This window comes from Dermochelys coriacea, chromosome 9 (genome assembly GCF_009764565.3).
Source record: "Dermochelys coriacea isolate rDerCor1 chromosome 9, rDerCor1.pri.v4, whole genome shotgun sequence".
NCBI classification, from domain to species: Eukaryota; Metazoa; Chordata; order Testudines; family Dermochelyidae; genus Dermochelys; species Dermochelys coriacea.
The window spans coordinates 47,985,749-48,002,615 of NC_050076.1; the positions used below are offsets into that span (position 1 = coordinate 47,985,749).

The 16,867-nt window shown below is 44.4% G+C and overlaps 2 protein-coding genes across 26 annotated transcripts in view; one reads left to right on the forward strand and one right to left on the reverse strand.

Moving 5' to 3' along the window:
* Positions 1-14,369, reverse strand: part of UGGT1 (UDP-glucose glycoprotein glucosyltransferase 1) — a 104,592-nt gene extending 90,223 nt beyond the window's left edge. For 2 of the 8 annotated variants that reach the window (XM_043492585.1, XM_038415831.2), the window contains exons 1-2: positions 11,945-12,118; positions 5,254-5,392 (exon numbers count right to left, since the gene is read on the reverse strand). In XM_043492585.1, coding sequence (XP_043348520.1) covers positions 5,254-5,392; positions 11,945-12,050 — 245 coding nt within the window. In that variant the 5' untranslated portion in view covers positions 12,051-12,118. Of the gene's footprint in view, positions 1-5,253; positions 5,393-11,730; positions 11,777-11,812; positions 11,834-11,897; positions 12,119-14,228 lie in introns of those variants that run through there. The other 6 variants (XR_006274352.1, XM_043492587.1, XM_038415833.2 and 3 more) reach the window with 6 other exon arrangements.
* A 39-nt stretch (positions 14,370-14,408) lies between these two features.
* The window catches only part of SAP130 (Sin3A associated protein 130), a 34,947-nt gene continuing 32,488 nt past the window's right edge, over positions 14,409-16,867 (forward strand). For 13 of the 18 annotated variants that reach the window (XM_043492589.1, XM_043492593.1, XM_043492592.1 and 10 more), the window contains exons 1-2: positions 14,409-14,529; positions 15,555-15,672. In XM_043492589.1, coding sequence (XP_043348524.1) covers positions 15,561-15,672 — 112 coding nt within the window. In that variant the 5' untranslated portion in view covers positions 14,409-14,529; positions 15,555-15,560. Of the gene's footprint in view, positions 14,530-15,181; positions 15,334-15,554; positions 15,673-16,326; positions 16,439-16,867 lie in introns of those variants that run through there. The other 5 variants (XM_043492598.1, XM_043492599.1, XM_038415835.2 and 2 more) reach the window with 4 other exon arrangements.

Below are 16,867 nucleotides of genomic sequence, written 5' to 3' on the forward strand. Positions count from 1 at the left end.
AGGTAATGAAGATCCTAACTTTACCATCTCCCATCCATAGAACACAGATTTTTTTTTAGTATCAAGAATATAATACCTATTTCACCATTGGGACTTTCTCCATAACCTCATTTTGTTTAGACTTTGAAGGGCTTAGTCTCAGCTTTATATGCACTGAGGTATGAACATACTGTACCATCCTTTGGGTCAACTACACTTAATCTTGTTTCTTAAAATGACTTTGTCACGGTATTTCTTCTAATTTCAAGGCCCTCTCCACCCCTAGTGTTTTTAACAGCTCTTTAAAATCTTTAAATTAGTAACTTGTTTCCTTGCTTAAAAATGTTTTCCTGTTTTGATAGGCAAATTGATTTTTTTATTGGAGAATTTCTCAAGAGTGCTATACTCCTGGCATATTTCTTTTTAAACAGTTAGGCATTCCTAAATGTTATAAGGACTTTCATGTCCACAGACCCTGGTGATAAATGTGCATTAAAAACTGACATTACATAAGAGAAAGGTGGTTAGATTTTGGGCCTATAGACCTGTATCATTTTTCTGTAAATGTTTCTTTAAAGTTCTTATTCAAAATATTCTTTAAATAAAACTTCATAAGTGAATAGGTTTTTTAAAACATTGCTCCACACTTTTTTTTTAAAACATCTTGTTTGTTTGTTTTTGGTGACTTATTTAAAAGTCTTTTGAAAGTGTAAGATACAACAATTTTTTTCTCCAGGCCAGGTACTAATACCCAAACCTGCGAACACTTAGGCACTTAACTTTATGCAGACAACAACTGGACTACTCATATTAGTAAAGTTAAACATGTATTAAGTGCTTGAAGGACCTGAGCCTATGCAAACATCATTACACATACAGGATACAATCCTGCTTCTGTCCAAGGGAATTTTACCATAGAATCCTCTGGGGGCCTGGCAGGGCCCCTCTCCCACATGTGAGCTTTATAAATAGTGTTTATAAATAAAACCCTTGGGAGTAGGGGGAGGAAATACATTAACACAGGTGTGTAATGCTCTGACCAAGTGAAAAAATGTAGAATCAAATGAAATAAATCTTAAAAGAATCCACGTTCCATAGAATCTCTATTGTGACAAAAGCTCTGTCTTTGTCTCTGTGGGTCCCGTGTTTCCCGGTGGATTTTGCAAGCCTCAGAGGCTCACTGTGAACCCCCACGTAACCTGTCTCTCTCTAGAGACAAGGGTCACAGTCTACTGAGCAATCATCATATACCAGCGAAGGAGGTGAGGAGAAGCTATCCTCCCTTGCACAGTCTCTGTTGTCTCCCAGTCTCAGCGATTAATCGGGGGGGAGGGGGGCAAAAGGGGGAGCCCAGGCCCACCCTCTACTCTGGGATCCAGCCCAGGGACTGTAATAGTATCAGCTATGGTAGATGACCTTTTAGAAACATGACATGTACAATTCCCTGGGCTACTTCCCCACAGCAGCCCCCACTTCCCCCTTACCTCAGGGCCTCCTTCCTTGTGCCTGATATGGTGTGTACTGCTCAGTCTCTCCAACAGCACAACTTCCTCCCACAGCTCCTGACATGCACCCCCACCTGACTAACTGGGAGGCTTTTAACTAGTTTCAGCCAGCCCCTGATTGGCTTCAGGTGTTCCAATCAACCTAGCCTTCTCCCTGCCTCCTGGAAAGTTCTTAATTGGCCCCAGGTGTCTTAAATGGCAGCTGCTCCAGGTCAATTAACTTACTCTGGTACCAGGGATTTGTTTAGCCTGGAGCTAATATGTCTATCTCCCACTACTCTTCCATAGCCATCTGGTCTTGCCCTGTCACACTATGGATAGTAATTCCATGCTCTAATAAGAATATAACAGCAGGGATCTATTATTGACCATCTGACCAAGACGGTGATAGTGTCGATGAAATGCTAAGGGAGATAGAACAAATAGTGGGGGATTTCAATTATCCCCATATTGAGTGGATACATGTCACCTCAGGACGAAATACAGACACAATTTCTCGATACTTTAAATGACTATTTCTTGGAGTAGCTGGTACAGGAACCCCACAACGGGAGAGGCAATTCTCAATCTAGTCCTGACTGCAGCGCAGGATCTCGTCCAAGAGGTAATTATAACAGGACTGCTTGGAAACACTGACCATAATATAACAACATTTAACATTCCTGTGGTGGGAAGAACACCTCAACAGTCCAACACTGTGACATTTAATTTCAGAAAGGGGAACTATGCAAAAATGAGGAGGTTAGTTAAACAGAAATTAAAAGGTACAGTGACTAGAGTGAAATCCCTGCCAGCTGCATGGACACTTTTCAAAGACACCATAACAGAGGCTCAACTTAAAGGTATACCCCAAATTAAAAAAAACACAGTAAAAGAACTAAAAAAGAGCCACCGTGGCTTAACAACCATGTAAAAGAAGCAGTGAGAGATAAAAAGGTATCTTTTAACAGTGGAAGTCAAATCCTAGTGAGGTAAATAGAAAGGAGCATAAACACTGCCAAATTAAATGTAAAAATGTAATAAGGAAAGCCAAAAAGGAGTTTGAAGAACAGCTAGCCAAAAACTCAAAAGGTAATAACAAAATATTTTTTAAGTACATCAAAAGCAGGAAGCCTGCTAAACAACCAGTGGGGCCCCTGGACGATCGAGATTCAAAAGGAGCACTTAAAGACGATAAAGTCATCACAGAGAAACTAAATGAATTCTTTGCTTCAGTCTTCATGGCTGAGGATGTTAGGGAGAGTCCCAAACCTGAGCAGTCTTTTGTAGGTGACAAATCTTAGGAATTGTCACAGATTGAAGTGTCACTAGAGGAGGTTTTGGAATTAATTGAGCAACTTAACAGTAATAAGTCACCGGGACCAGATGGCATTCACCCAAGAGTTCTGAAAGAATTCAAATGTGAGATTGTGGAACTATTAACTATGGTTTGTAACTTGTCCTTTAAATCAGCTACTGTACCCAATGACTGGAAGATAGCTAATGTAACGCCAATATTTAAGAACAGCTCTAGAGGTGATCCTGGCAATTACAGACCGTTGAAACAATAGTACAGTTGAAACAATAGTAAAGAATAAAATTGTCAGACACACGTAGAAGAACAAATTGTTGGGCAAAAGTCAACATGGTTTCTGTAAAGGGAGATCATGTCTTACTCATCCATTAGAGTTCTTTGAGGGGGTCAACAAATATGTGGACAAGGAGGATCCAGTGGACATAGTGTACTTAGATTTCCAGAAAGCCTTTGACAAGGTCCCTCACCAAAGGCTCTTATGTAAATTAAGTTGTCATGGGATAAGAGGGAAGATCCTCTCATGGACTGAGAACTGGTTAAAAGACAGGGAACAAAGGACAGAAATAAATGGTAAATTTTCAGAATGGAGAGGGGTAACTAGTGGTGTTCCCCAAGGGTCAGTCCTAGGACCAATCCTATTCAACTTATTCATAAATGATCTGGAGAAAGGGATAAACAGTGAGGTGGCAAAGTTAGCAGATGATACTAAACTGCTCAAGATAGTCAAGACCAAAGCAGACTGTGAAGAACTTCAAAAAGATCTCTCAAAACTGAGTGGGCAACAAAATGGCAAATGAGATTTAATGTGGATAAATGTAATGCACATGGGAATAAATAACCCTAACTATACATACAATACGATGGGGACTAATTTAGCTACAATCAATCAGGAGAAAGATCTTGGAGTCATCGTGGATAGTTCTCTGAAGACGTCCAGGCAGCGTGCAGCAGCAGTCAAAAAAGCAAACGGGATGTTAGGAATCGTTAAGAGAGAGAATAAGACAAGAGAATGTCTTATTGCCTTTATATAAATCCATGGTACGCCCACATCTTGAATACTGCGTACAGATGTGATCCCCTCATATCAAAAAAGATATACTGGCATTAGAAAACATTCAGAAAAGGGCAACTAAAACGATGAGGGGTTTGGAATGGGTCTCATCTGAGAAGATGCTAGGACTTTTCAGCTTGGAAAAGAGGAGACTAAGGGGGGATATGATAGAGGTATATAAAGTCATGAGTGGTGTGGAGAAAGTGAATAAGGAAAAGTTATTTACTTGTTCCCATAATACAAGAACTAGCAGCCACCAAATGAAATTAACGGGCAGCAGGTTTAAAACAAACGAAAGGACGTTCTTCTTCACTCAGCGCACAGTCAACCTGTGGAACTCCTTGCCTGAGGAGGTTGTGAAGGCTAGGACTTTAACAGGGTTTAAAAGCGAACTGGAGAAATTCATGAGGATTAAAAGTCCATTATTGGCTATTAGCCAGGATGGGTAAGGAATGGTGTCCCTAGCCTCTGTTTGTCAGAGGGTGGAGATGGATGGCAGGAGAGAGATCACTGATCACTACCTGTTAGGTTCACTCCCTCTGGGGCACCTGGCATTGGCCACTGTCGGTAGACAGGATAGTGGGCTGGATGGACCTTTGGTCTGACCCAATATGGCCATTCTTATGTTCAAGTTTGGTTATAAGGACCTTAAACAGCACTGATGGCTTGAACCAAGATTGTGCTAGTTGTTTGTGGTGCTTATGGTCAGTGAATGGGTGGGTGTCTTTCTTCCCTTCACAAATTCTTCTAAATTAACATCCCTGCACTGTTTCCTTCATCTTTTTGATATCAAAATGATTTAAACCCAACCTGTTGTCAATCATTCAGCACATAATGTATGGCATCTTTAATTCATTTACAGCAAAGACTGTATGGCATATTTTCAAATCAGAACTACATGAGAATACATGGCATAGCTTCACTGCCCAGATGGGGAGGCAGGTGCTCTGTGGACACATTTATGAGGCTGAATGCTACAGTTGGCAAGAGCCCAGAAGTCAGAGGTGCTGACAAGCAAGCTGCCTCAACTGGCTGGAGCTCTCTAATGATGAAGCGGGAAACAGTGCACTAACAATCTAGCTAGAAGAGCAGCAGTGGGAGTGATGGGGCTAGGGGTACTAATGTTGCTCCACTCTACCATATACCAGCCTGTTAACATAGGCACAGGAAAAATGGGACATGAGAGCAGAACTGTTCATCAAGTCCACAATACTGGTGGGGGGAGGGAAGGGACGACTGAGTAAACAGATGTGAGCACTAATGTGCTGTGTCTAAATCTAGTTGCTAAGGTCTACTGACAAATACCATTTAATACTCTTCTAGGATTTACTATATTGTGTGTGTGAGATTTAGCCCACAAGCTAGCATTTTTATTCTTCTAAGTTTCAGATTTGTGAATGAAAACTAACAGCCTGTATGCTTACCTTGCTTCCAGTAACAAAGGGGTTGACAACCACTTTGTAGTCAGGGACGTTGTCACTGCTTTAGAATCTGCCTTTGCTAGAGAAGAGCTGAACCAGATTCCAAGAAGTGCAATAAAAATTCCCATTTTATAGAAAACGCCTAGAGGGGAAAATAAATAAATAAATAAAGTTTGTCTCTGAAACATTCCATTTATAATGTTTGGGGGGCATTGTACAGAGTCCTAGTTCACCTAAAATGCAAGTCCAGGTTCTATTTGAAATTGAATGGCCTATGTTATGCAGGAAGTCAGACTAGATGATCATAATAGTCCTTCCTGGGCTTAAAATCCAAGAACCTAAGAATATTAGGAGGATTGTAAGATTAGATGCCTCAGCTACAGCCAAGACTAAAACCATGGGAACACAAGGGCATGATAACCAGTTTTTTTGCACATTTATTCCTAGATTTGAAGGTCAGAAGAGACCACTGTGATCATCTAGTCTGACCTGCATAATATAGGCCACTTCCCCAAAATAATTGCTGTTTGAACTACAACAGGTTCTCAACCTTTTTCTTTCTGAGGATCCCCGAACATGCTATAAAAACTCCATGGCCCACATGTGCCACAACAACTGTTTATCTGCATGTAAAGCCAGGCTGACATTAGGTGGTAGCAAGCAAGGCAACTGCCCAGGGCCCCACTCCATAGGGGGCCCTCGAAGCTAAGCTGCTCAGGCTTCAGCTTGAGGCCTGGTTGGCAAAGCTCAGGGCAGCGGGGCTTTGGCTTTCTGCCCTGGGCCCCAGTGAGTCTATTGCCGGCCCTGCTTAGTGGACCCCCTGAAACCTGCTTGCAGCCCCCCAGACGGCATCAGACCCCTGGTTGAGAACTGCTGAACTACAGCATATGTTTTAGAAAAACTTCCCATCTTGATTTAAAAATTGTCAATGATGGCAAATCTACCACAACTCTTGGTAAATTGATCCAACGGCTAATTATCCTGTTTCCTTCCTCTTTTTTGGTATCAAAATGCATTTGAATTAAACCCAACCTGTTGTAAATCATTCAGCACATAATGTATGGCACCTTTAATTCATTTACAGCAAAGACTGTATGGGTATACCAGCAAATTTTCAAATCAGAACTACATGTTAGAAACTTAAGCTTTATTTCCAGTGTAAATTTTGTCCAACTTCAAGCCATTGGATTTTGTTAGACTTTGGTCTGCTAGATTGAAGAGCCAATTATCAAATTTCTTTCCCCATGTAGATACTTATACACTGATCAGTTCACCCTTTAACCTTCTTTAAGAAGCTCAGTCTGTTTAGCTTGAGACTGTCACCATAAGGTATGTTTTCCAATCCTTTAATCTTTCTTGTGGCTCTTCTTTGAACCCTCTCCAATTTAAAATCCTTCAATTGTGGACAGCACAACTGGACACAGTATTCCAGTAGTTGTCACACCAGTGCCAAATACAAACTCAAAGTTACCCTCCCCACCCTACTCAAGATTCCCGTTTATGCATCCAAGGACTGCATTAGCCCTTCTGGCCATAGTGTCTCACTGGGGGATCGTGGTGGATATTCATCTGGACATGGACTCCAAGTCTTTTTCAGAGTCTCTACTTCCAAGGATAGAGTCCCCCATCCCATAAATAAGAGCTACATTCTTTGTTCCTAGCTATATACATTTGGCCATATTAAAATACATTGATTCCTGGTATTCTGGATGCAAACAAATCCAGAATGCTTTCAGACCTGTCCACTTCGTTATTTGCTATTCCCACATCTGTGTAATCTACAAACTTCATCAGTAATATGTTTGTTCTCCATGAGCTGGAAGAAATGTCAAATAGCATAGGGCTAAGTAATGATCCCTGCAGGACCCCACTAGAAACACACCTCCTTCATGATGATTCCCATTTACAGTTAAATTTGGAGACCTATCAGCCAGTTTTTAATCCATTTACTGTGTACCATATCGTTTTGTATGCCCAGTAAAATGCCCTACAAGAGTCTAGATATTACAAACAGATTACCTTTACCAACCAGCTGAAATCTCATCAAAAGCACAAAAAATAGTTTGACAGGATCTATCCTCCATAAACCCATGCTGATTGGCATTAATTATATTACTCACCCTCTAATTCTGTGTGTCCTGTATCAGTTCTACATTTTTGCTGCCAGAGATCCCTCCTCACATACAGTGTGCCCTAAAAAAGGCATACTACAAACTGGTCAAATTTAAATCAAGTGCAAGACTGAATTTCTGACTCTTTATGGTTATTAAAAATCCTACACCCATTTCATAACTGTAGAGATTTATTGCTAGTGTCCAGACCAAAGTCAGAATCTAGGGTGATGGGAGCCAGATAAGCTTACACAGAAGGCCCAGTTAGATTCAGTGGGTCCCTTCACTCAGGGATACTCTTTCCAATTCTCTCTAGAGGCTGACTTAAGGATGAGGGTCCTAGGGACAAAAACTGGAGACCCTAATGGAAGGCCTTGCTATAGTTTACAAGACACATGCCATGGAAATGTCATCACTATATCCTCTCTTCTGCCCCATCCATTCACCATGTTGCAGCTAATGTCAACTTTCTTTCCCATGATGACTGAGCCTCACCCAGTCTCAAAATTCTTCCATTAGCTTTGTCTCATTCCTCCGAAGTTCAAACTCCTTGGCCTCATTTACTAAATGCTACATGGGGCCACCCCCACTCTGCTTACATCATGGCTCTCACTCCTCTCCTCCTTTTGCAAAATTTAATTTTGTTTTAATTAAAAGGTACCCACCCATAACTGAGCACATTACACTCCACCCACCTCTTCCAATGTCATTTCTGCATCTTGTTCATGCTGCTGTCTGCCAGTAACAGCTTTCTTTTTCCACTATGCCAAACCAGCTCACTCTGCTCCTTTAAAGTCACTTTTTTCCAGCTAACATTCCACCAGGAATAACACTCCCTCTGCTCTTACTTCACTATGTGATCCTTAACTTTGGTTAAATTAAAAGAAATAAACCCTTAGAATAAATGTGTCCTCCACAACTGCATAATCTCGGTATATGTTGCCCTTGGGAAGTAGCCAAGTTGGCAGCATGTGAGATTGCTGCAGCACTTCACTTTGGGCTCTCTCTTCCCACAATGTAAACAGTCAGCGTTGTTGTCTAACCCCCTACTTCCATGGACTTTAACAGAAACTGAGGATTCTCAATGCCTCACATGATGGGCCCTTCCTATCCCAAACTATTGCATATCGTTGCAGTGTAGGGTTAAACAAATCTCATTCCAGTGATGACTCTGTGGAAACACCACTTAAAATCTCACTCAGGTCAACTCCTCCTTCCAAAGTCAATTTTAGTTCTGTGAAGTTTATTGTGGGGGAATCTTTTGAGTAGAATGCCTTGTCTTTTAAGGTTTCATCTACTGCACATGTACGATTAAAGAGCTCATGCCATTTGTTTTTTGGTCAGGTAAAGGCACGCCCTCATGTTCTTGAAATAAACCTATGGGGCAGATCTCTTATTATAGTTTTGATATGTAACAGAAAAATGAACTGTGTCCTGTCTAGTGAGTGTCTGCTGCCGTGCCAACATAATCTGTCATGGACAAACCACCCCTGCTGTGGAGATGCCGTACATGGTTAATATTAATAATAATAATAAGAAGAAGAAGACAATGCATGAACTATTCTGGTCAATGGCGGACAGCAGAACTCCTAGGAAACCAACCAAACTAGTCAGAAACCTGGGGGGTGGCCTGAGAATGATGAAGGGGTTGAGCTCCCTGAATATGGTAATAGCATGAATGACTGAGACACACAGAACTTGCCATGGTCTCTGTGAGACAACTGAAAGGAGAATAGGCTGATCTCAGACACTATAAAGTAGGTGTTTGTTTCATTTTAAAATAGTCTTACTTTTTTTTATCTACTGCATAAATTGTTTTTAATAAAGCTGCTCAACAGTACTGGAAATTCAATTTCCGCCTTAGAGAAAGAAGCAAGCAGATACCCCATACAAGGGTCCTGTCAAGTTAGAGAGGTCTGCGAACCTATACGCTAAACTCTGGAATCTGTCTAGAAATCAGAGACTCACAGGATTACACTGCAGGGAAAGACCTCTTCCCTGGGCAGCAACTCAAAGACCAGAAGAAGGGACACAGGTATTGATTTAGAATTAATAACTAATAAGAGACCTATTCAAGGCTCTGGGAACCCTAAAACATTGACAATACAAATTAAGTCCCAGCAGTATTTAAATCAATTCAGCAAGAGCTCAATCTGCCCCTTCGAAAAATCTCCTTTCCACACATTCACATAGGAAGCACAACCTCAAGCTTCTCCAAAAACACATCAGAGAGCTGTCTTGTGCAGCATGGCCTGAAGATCTCCAAATTCCAACTATTTTAGACCAAGGATCATTGATGTTATACATCTATATAGGACCCAGTTTGGGAAACCTTTATTAATGTGAATAAGCACATTGGTAAAATGGGCCGTTATTGTAGTCTGTTTTAGAATCTGTGGGAATGAAAAGCAATATATACAGGTCAAATATGAACTGTGTCTGAAGCAGAACCTGGCACAAGAGAGTTTGTCCCTGTGAAGTCCATGTTCTTAAGCAGGGATCTGGCAGGATGTCAGCAGGTGAACAGATTCCTCTCAAACCCTCATTCTGGAGCTCAGATACAACACACTGGGGTATGCCATACCTGTTATGACCTACTCCTAAACACTCTGCAAGAATAGCAAAGGCTGGAAGATAGCTCTAAGAGGCATCCTATAAAAAGTAAGCAGGAGAAATTGACAGACACTGACACATATTATCCCCAGAGGGATAGCTCAGTGGTTTGAGCATTGGCCTGCTAAACCCAGGGTTGTGACCTCAATCCTTGAGGGGGCCATTTAGGGATCTGGGGCAAAAAAATTGGGGATTGGACCTGCTTTGAGCAGGGGGTTGGACTAGATGACCTCTTGAGGTCCCTTCCAACCCTGATATTCTATGATAACATAACAAAAGTTGCAAAATAAGGGTATCCACATACTGGTGCGTCACAATCACTAATAAATACTGTTTAATTAGATATGTATTTGGTACTGTATACTTTCTCTATAAATTGTAGTTAAATTCCATGTATCCTGAGGCACAGCTGATGGGAACAACAGGCTAGGAACCATCAGCCTCCCTCATAACTACTACTAAGCCTTCACAGTTAAGTCAGGACAACACAAACCCAGGTTTCTTTTCTGCATTGGACATCCACCATCACAACCCCTCATTAAATCCAGTAGAAACAGAGATTTAGATATTCACTTCAGTGACTGTATTTGTGTATGTTCCAAAGGCACTGGTGAGACCACAAACCTAATAAATAAGGTGTCTGTCTAGAACCACTACTCTGAACACAAATTATTTGCTTTAACAGAATGGAGATCCCCTCTAACAAACAACCTAGTTCTTTTGAGTTCTAGACCCTAAAGAATTTTACAAAAGTAAGTATAACGTCTCCATTTTATAGATATTGAAACCGAGGTTAAGTACTTGTGCAAAGTCACACTATGAGCCACTGACAGCATTGGAATTAGGGCCCAGATGTTCTGACCCCTAGTCTAGTACCCAAATTTGTTTTCACATAGTGCATTTTAAAATCAAATATAAATGAGCCTGTAAATTATATTTCTTTATTAATAATAAAGGGGGAGATTTTCAGACAGAAAGAGGAGGGAGATGCCTAACTCAAATTGACTTTCAGTTGGAGTTAGTTTGCTCAACTCCTCAGTGTGCCTTTGAAAATCTCCACCAAATTGTTTCAGATGTGTGAATAAAAAACAGGACAGCATTAGCATGGTTTGGAAACTAATATATTTCCACTGAAGCTAAAAGCCTGTAACGACATTAACACAATGTCATTGTACAAGACTCTCAATACAGGGAAGCATGCTCTCTAGTGCATGTATCGGAACAGGAGCGTCAAGGACTGTTGTGGTGCAGAGTTGCTCCATCCCATAATGTGTTTTCTACACTATTGGTAATTTGTTCAAACAGAAATGAACTGTAATGTAATGCAATGCATGACTCACTGCAAGCCCCTGAGCTCCAAGCCACGCTAATATCAGGTAGCACTTCACAGCCTGTAGACGCGAACAGACCCGGCTTGCACAGGTAACGCTCTCCCATTACAGCACAGTCCTTGTCCCAGACTCTGTGCTGGCCAGCCCCACTGATGCCAAGCTGAACAACGGCAAGCACGACAGATAGCAAATGACACAGAAGATGGTCAGCGGGAACCCGCGGGGTGTGAACCAGGGCGAAGCCCGGCCCCAAAACTCCGTCCATGCAGAAGGGCTGCAGGGACACACGAGCTGTGACCTGCCAAACATCACGCTGCGCCAGAACCTGCCCGGCCACGAACCCTGCCTGGGGTCTCCCTCCCCGCGACAAAGCTGGATCCCCTCTCCAGCCCGCACGGGAACGGCAGGCTCCCCCTCTTCCTCATCCCAGCCCCCACAGAGAAGGAGCTGCCCCATATGGGCAGGGACAGCCCAGCCCAGCCCAGCCCCCGCGTGAGGTACACGGACCGGCCGGCTCTGTTGGCGCCGAGGGGCCGCTCAGCCCAGTGCGTGACCCGCATCCAAAGGAGGGGGCACGCGCTGCCTAAGGCACCTGCTGTGCGAACGTCCCGAGGCCACGAGCTCCTGCGGTTATTGCACCTGTGAGCGGCCGCCACGCTCCCTTCCGGCTCCAGCCGCCTCCGCTCCTCCGGGTAGGTTCCTTCCGGGCAGCCTGCTTCCGCTTCCGCCCTGAGGCCGGGTACATGGAGGACCGACTGCCATAGAGAGGAAGCAAGCCGCGCCAGGAAGCGGCTAGAGAGTCGCCCGACAGCCCTCTTGACTGTGGCGAAGGGGAGGCGGTTGTTTTAGGGTGGGTAGTTTACCGCTGGTCCTCCCAGCCTGACAGCCAGCGACGGCACGGGAGTCCAGACCGGGAGGGAGGGAAGGAAGGAGCCTCGCAATGTTCAGGAAAGCCGCTCCCTTGGGGAGAGACACGTTATAGTCTGCCTGGAAATGCCTCCACCTCCCCCGCATATAAGTCAGCTCAGCGTGTGGCCAGCAGCAGCCCCTCAGTTCTGCTGCCCTCTGCTCTGCACTGGGGGAACTATCTAGTTTGGGTGCCCAGTGTTAGACCCCTACAGTGCAGCCCGGCCTGCTTTGCTGAGGTGTGCCCCCCCCCCCAACTGCATGAAGTATGGGAGCCCCGCTTGCTCTCCATTTCTGAATATCGGGCAATAGATGTCTAAAGATGGGCACCGAAGTTAATACTTCTGAAAGTTTGCTCCTAGTTGGGAGTTGACACCCCCATAACTGCGAAGCCCCAGAGCTCGGGGGGTGGGCGAATGGTAGCAGGCTGTTTTTGTAACAGCAGAGCTAGGTGTGGGATTATAGAGCACTTGAGATCTGTGTTACTCACAAGTACTCCTTTTCTTTTTGTGTTACTATATATTCCTATAAACTACCTATTGCAGGTAATGGAAAAATTTAGCTTATTGATATCTGGAGTGGAGGATGTTTTGCACCCAGCCAAGGAAATCAGAACTGCACCTTTAAACATCAAATACAAATGAACTGTGCACCTCCTGTATGTCCTATTTATTCATTAATAATAAATGGGGAGATTTTCAGACAAAGAGGAGGGAGATGCTAGATCCCACAAACTGAAGAGCCTTTTAGTGTTTTTCAGATGCATTAACAGAAACATGAGGCCAGAGGGGATATTATCCAGGCCCAGATGGAAGTGAGCAGAACTGTATGCAGGTAAAAGCCAATACGAGCAAGGCTAAACAGCCACCCAAGCAGACTTTGCAAGAGAACAAGTTAAAGCTGAACTTGCCCACACTAAGATCAAATACATCAGAGTAACAGAAGACCTGAACAACAACTGCACAGGATATATTGGGTCCCGCTGCCAATGTTATTGTCCAGGCTGCTATTGCTGAGGACTCAGTAGCTGTCCAGCAAATAGTGGTCAAGGACCCAAAATCCACCCAGCCTGATAGAGGCGCAGCAGATTAGGGAAAAAACCCAAACCCAAACAATCAACATCCTCAGTGGCACCACAGAATTGGTGGTAGAAGTGCCTATGTTGTCACTAAAATATATTCTAGGTAACCACCATGCTGCAGGGCCCCAGAGACAATGCTGCCAACCTTCCCACCACTGGAGCAGCCACCTCTGCCCCTCAAAACCCCAGCCTGGTTCCCATCCCAATCTCTGAGAAAAACAAACCATTTAAGCCCCTTCAAAGTGCCCCCCAATCTTCCAGACACTCCTGACCACTACCCCCAACACTCCCATATTACTAGGCTGAGACTTAGGAGACTTTGGTTCTATTTCTGGCTCTACCAGTAGCCTGAGTAACCTTGGGCAAGTCACTTCATCTCTGTGCCTCCATTTCCTCATCTGTAAAATGGGCATAAGGACACTGATCACTTTGAAGTCTACAGATGAAAAGAACTAGGGTCCTATTATTATCTACATCCCCCTCTCCTCCAAACCCAACCTAACAAGCTCCCATTCCCACCACAGCCTTCCCCTATACACGCTATTGCAAGGTAGTTCACATTTCTCTGAGTCCTAAAGGGTTTGTATGGTAAAATTAGAGATTATGCAGAGGTGACTATTTTATTGAAATGCTATTTGGTTTATATCAACTTTTACAAACATTAATAAGATTATGAAAAATAACTGTTTGAGCAGCCGTTTACAGCTTGGTATCTGCCGGGCAAAATAAGAGCTCGCTTCAGATATATCCGCTGTGCCAGCCAAGGGGGTCTCGTGCAGCTAGGGGAACCCGCGTGAACCACTGCCCAGGCTCGAACTGAAGGCCAAAGCCCCAGCGCTGGGCACAGGGCTGCAAACCGCAAGAAGGCTCAGCGACACAGGAAACCTGTCTCTGGGCTCTCTACACCGCCATGCAATGCACATCTCGCGAGATTACCTCATTACCACCCTGGATCCAAATTATACTTCCCTCAGGGCCTAGCGTCGCCACTGTCCTGGCCAATCACTGCGCAAAATCAGGCCCCGCCTTCTTCCGTACTCTGGCAGGCTTGTCTCCGTGGCCCCCTCGGTTTGAACTACGTTTCCCAGAAACCCCTTCGCGAAGCCGTCTTAGCCTATCCCTGCGCAGACTGGGCGGGACCAACCGAAGCCAATCAGGCGGAGGGTGGCTGTGGCGGTGGAAAGAGAGCATCGGTGTCAGCGGGAGAAAGGAGTCCGCACCGCGCGCGGGACAGCAGGTAGGCCAGCTCAAGGACACCTCCGCCCGCGGTGCGGCCGAAAAGGGGTTTCGGAGCCGGACTCCGGGCGACCGGAGCGGACCCGGCGGGAGAGGATCGCGGGAGGCTGAAAGGAGGAAAGGGGACCCGGCTGCGGTTTCTTGGGGGCGTTAGCGGGGGGCTACCCGCGTTTGTTTCAAGCTGCCCCGCGGGTACAAATGGCTTGTTGGTGGCCGCTGCGCGTTAGTGCTTGTGAACATCCGGGCTCTGCGCGTCCCTCACAGCAATAGGGGGCGGAATCTGGTGTGGAGAATTGCTCCCTATTGGCCCGTAGGTTCTTATCCCATTCGCTAGCTCTCTCGTGAGGTCATCAATAGGACAGGCTCTCGATTGGTTGAGAGTACTAGCCTTGATCTGCGTTTAATTGGCTCATGACCCAGCGTGACCCTGGATTGGCGCAGGACTAGTGATGCCGTCTGCGCTACTCCATCCAATCAGCGGAGGCGCGAGTAGCCGGTTTATGGGGGTCCCTGCTGTGACGGCCCCCCTGGCCCGCCGCCCAGAGCTGGTCCCCGCTGCAGGCCGGGGGGTGTCCGGGGACTCCCTCTCTCGGCGCTGGGGGCTGGGTAAAGCAGATGTTCCGAGCTGCTGCCGCGCAGCCCCGGGGTCACACTGGCTGTGCTGTGTATAGAGCGCTGCCCACGTTTCCCGGGTAGCGCCCCTCTGAGAAACATCCCTTCGCCCTCCCAAATCTGATCTCTCTCATCCACAACCCAGCTGAACTCCGCGCTGCGGGGGATCAGACTGTGGAAACGTCGGGCACCGGTGTGTACCGCTGTCCGGCTTCCATTCCCAAGCGAGAACGTGTCTGCTTTCAGACCAGATTTTTTTCCCCATTAAAATTCATGGTCATTCTCCAGTTGTCCCGCGTTACAAATTGTCACCTCAGACCCTGGATGACATGGGAGGGATCAAATCTCATCCGTGTCAGCCCTAGCATCGTTAGTTGAACATATTGCTAGGATTATGTTGCTTACCTTGTGCAGGTGGGAATGAGTTCTCAGCAGTTTCCCCGTTCTGGAGCCCCTCCTGCAGGACTAGGACAAGCTCCACCCCCAATTTCCACCAGTGGATCTACAGGGCTGATAAACCCAACAACCACAGGTAAGACAGGTATTGGGGTTTCATTCTTCCTGCCAAGCAGCTTCATTCTGAGGAATTTTGAGACAATTTTCTGCATGCTCTGCAGAATTTTATTGAGATGATTGTGGATATTTAAACACGTCAAGGACAGACATGACTCAAACTCTGATATAATTAGGTATATTAATTTGAAGAATTGTAAGAAGCTCTTCTTCCACTCCCCACATGTCATACTGGATCAGTGTGGGCTGCGAATGTGCAAGTTGCCTTTGGAAAACAATGTTAGCAAAAACATTTTGACCACAAGCCCCTGTTTAGAAATTATTTAAAAAGTAAATTATAGTTGGTGTAGGACATACTAGTTGGGCTCTCCATTCGGGAGGGGAGAATGTAAAGAAATCACAGGAAGGTGGGAACTACAGGGAGCGGCTTCAAAGCAAACCACACAGAAGTAAACATGGACCATGATCACCTATAAATAGAACTGTATGATTAGCTGATGTATTAAAGGGACACTGTCAGAAAGTGGATTTTAGAAAAACAATTGATTTGTCAATGTTCCTTTAATTATTTGCTAAATAAGACTATATGTCCAATAGTTTTCAAACCCACTTTAGAAATACCTGTTACTGTTTCATTATCTCCATAACTCTTGACTGGTGTTTGATGTCTTAGGTCCCAATTCTGCAATGAGGTCTGTGCTACCAGATGCCTGTCCTGACCTGGAGCTCATTGCAGGATCAGGGCCTGAGTAGTGAGAATTGCCACATTACTGATGCCTCCAGCAGTAAGTCAATCTGATCTTATAGAGTAAGATGGAAGGAAGTATGTTTTTAGTATTCAAATGCATAATTGTGGTAGGAGATTCTGAGAGTTGTACAGTAAGTATAAAACAAATTCTACATAAGTTTTGATAACCTAATAATAACTAGTGTTTAAATACAGTTTACAGCTGAGCTTCTTGTGCTCATATGAATTTATGAGATGGAAATAAAACAGAAATTCCAATTTTAGTCTAATTATCACTGTCATTGTGGCTGCTTTGTGTTTTGATTGTTGTTGTTTTTTGCTTTGATGCTTTATTCTTATTTTTAATTAGATGAAGTGGTTGGACAATCTTAGTGAAGTCTTTAATAAAAAATTAAATTGAATCCATGTCATGAGGCCTTTGTCATTTGCGTGATGGTCTTGATCAGCTTATTTTGTTCATTTAAAT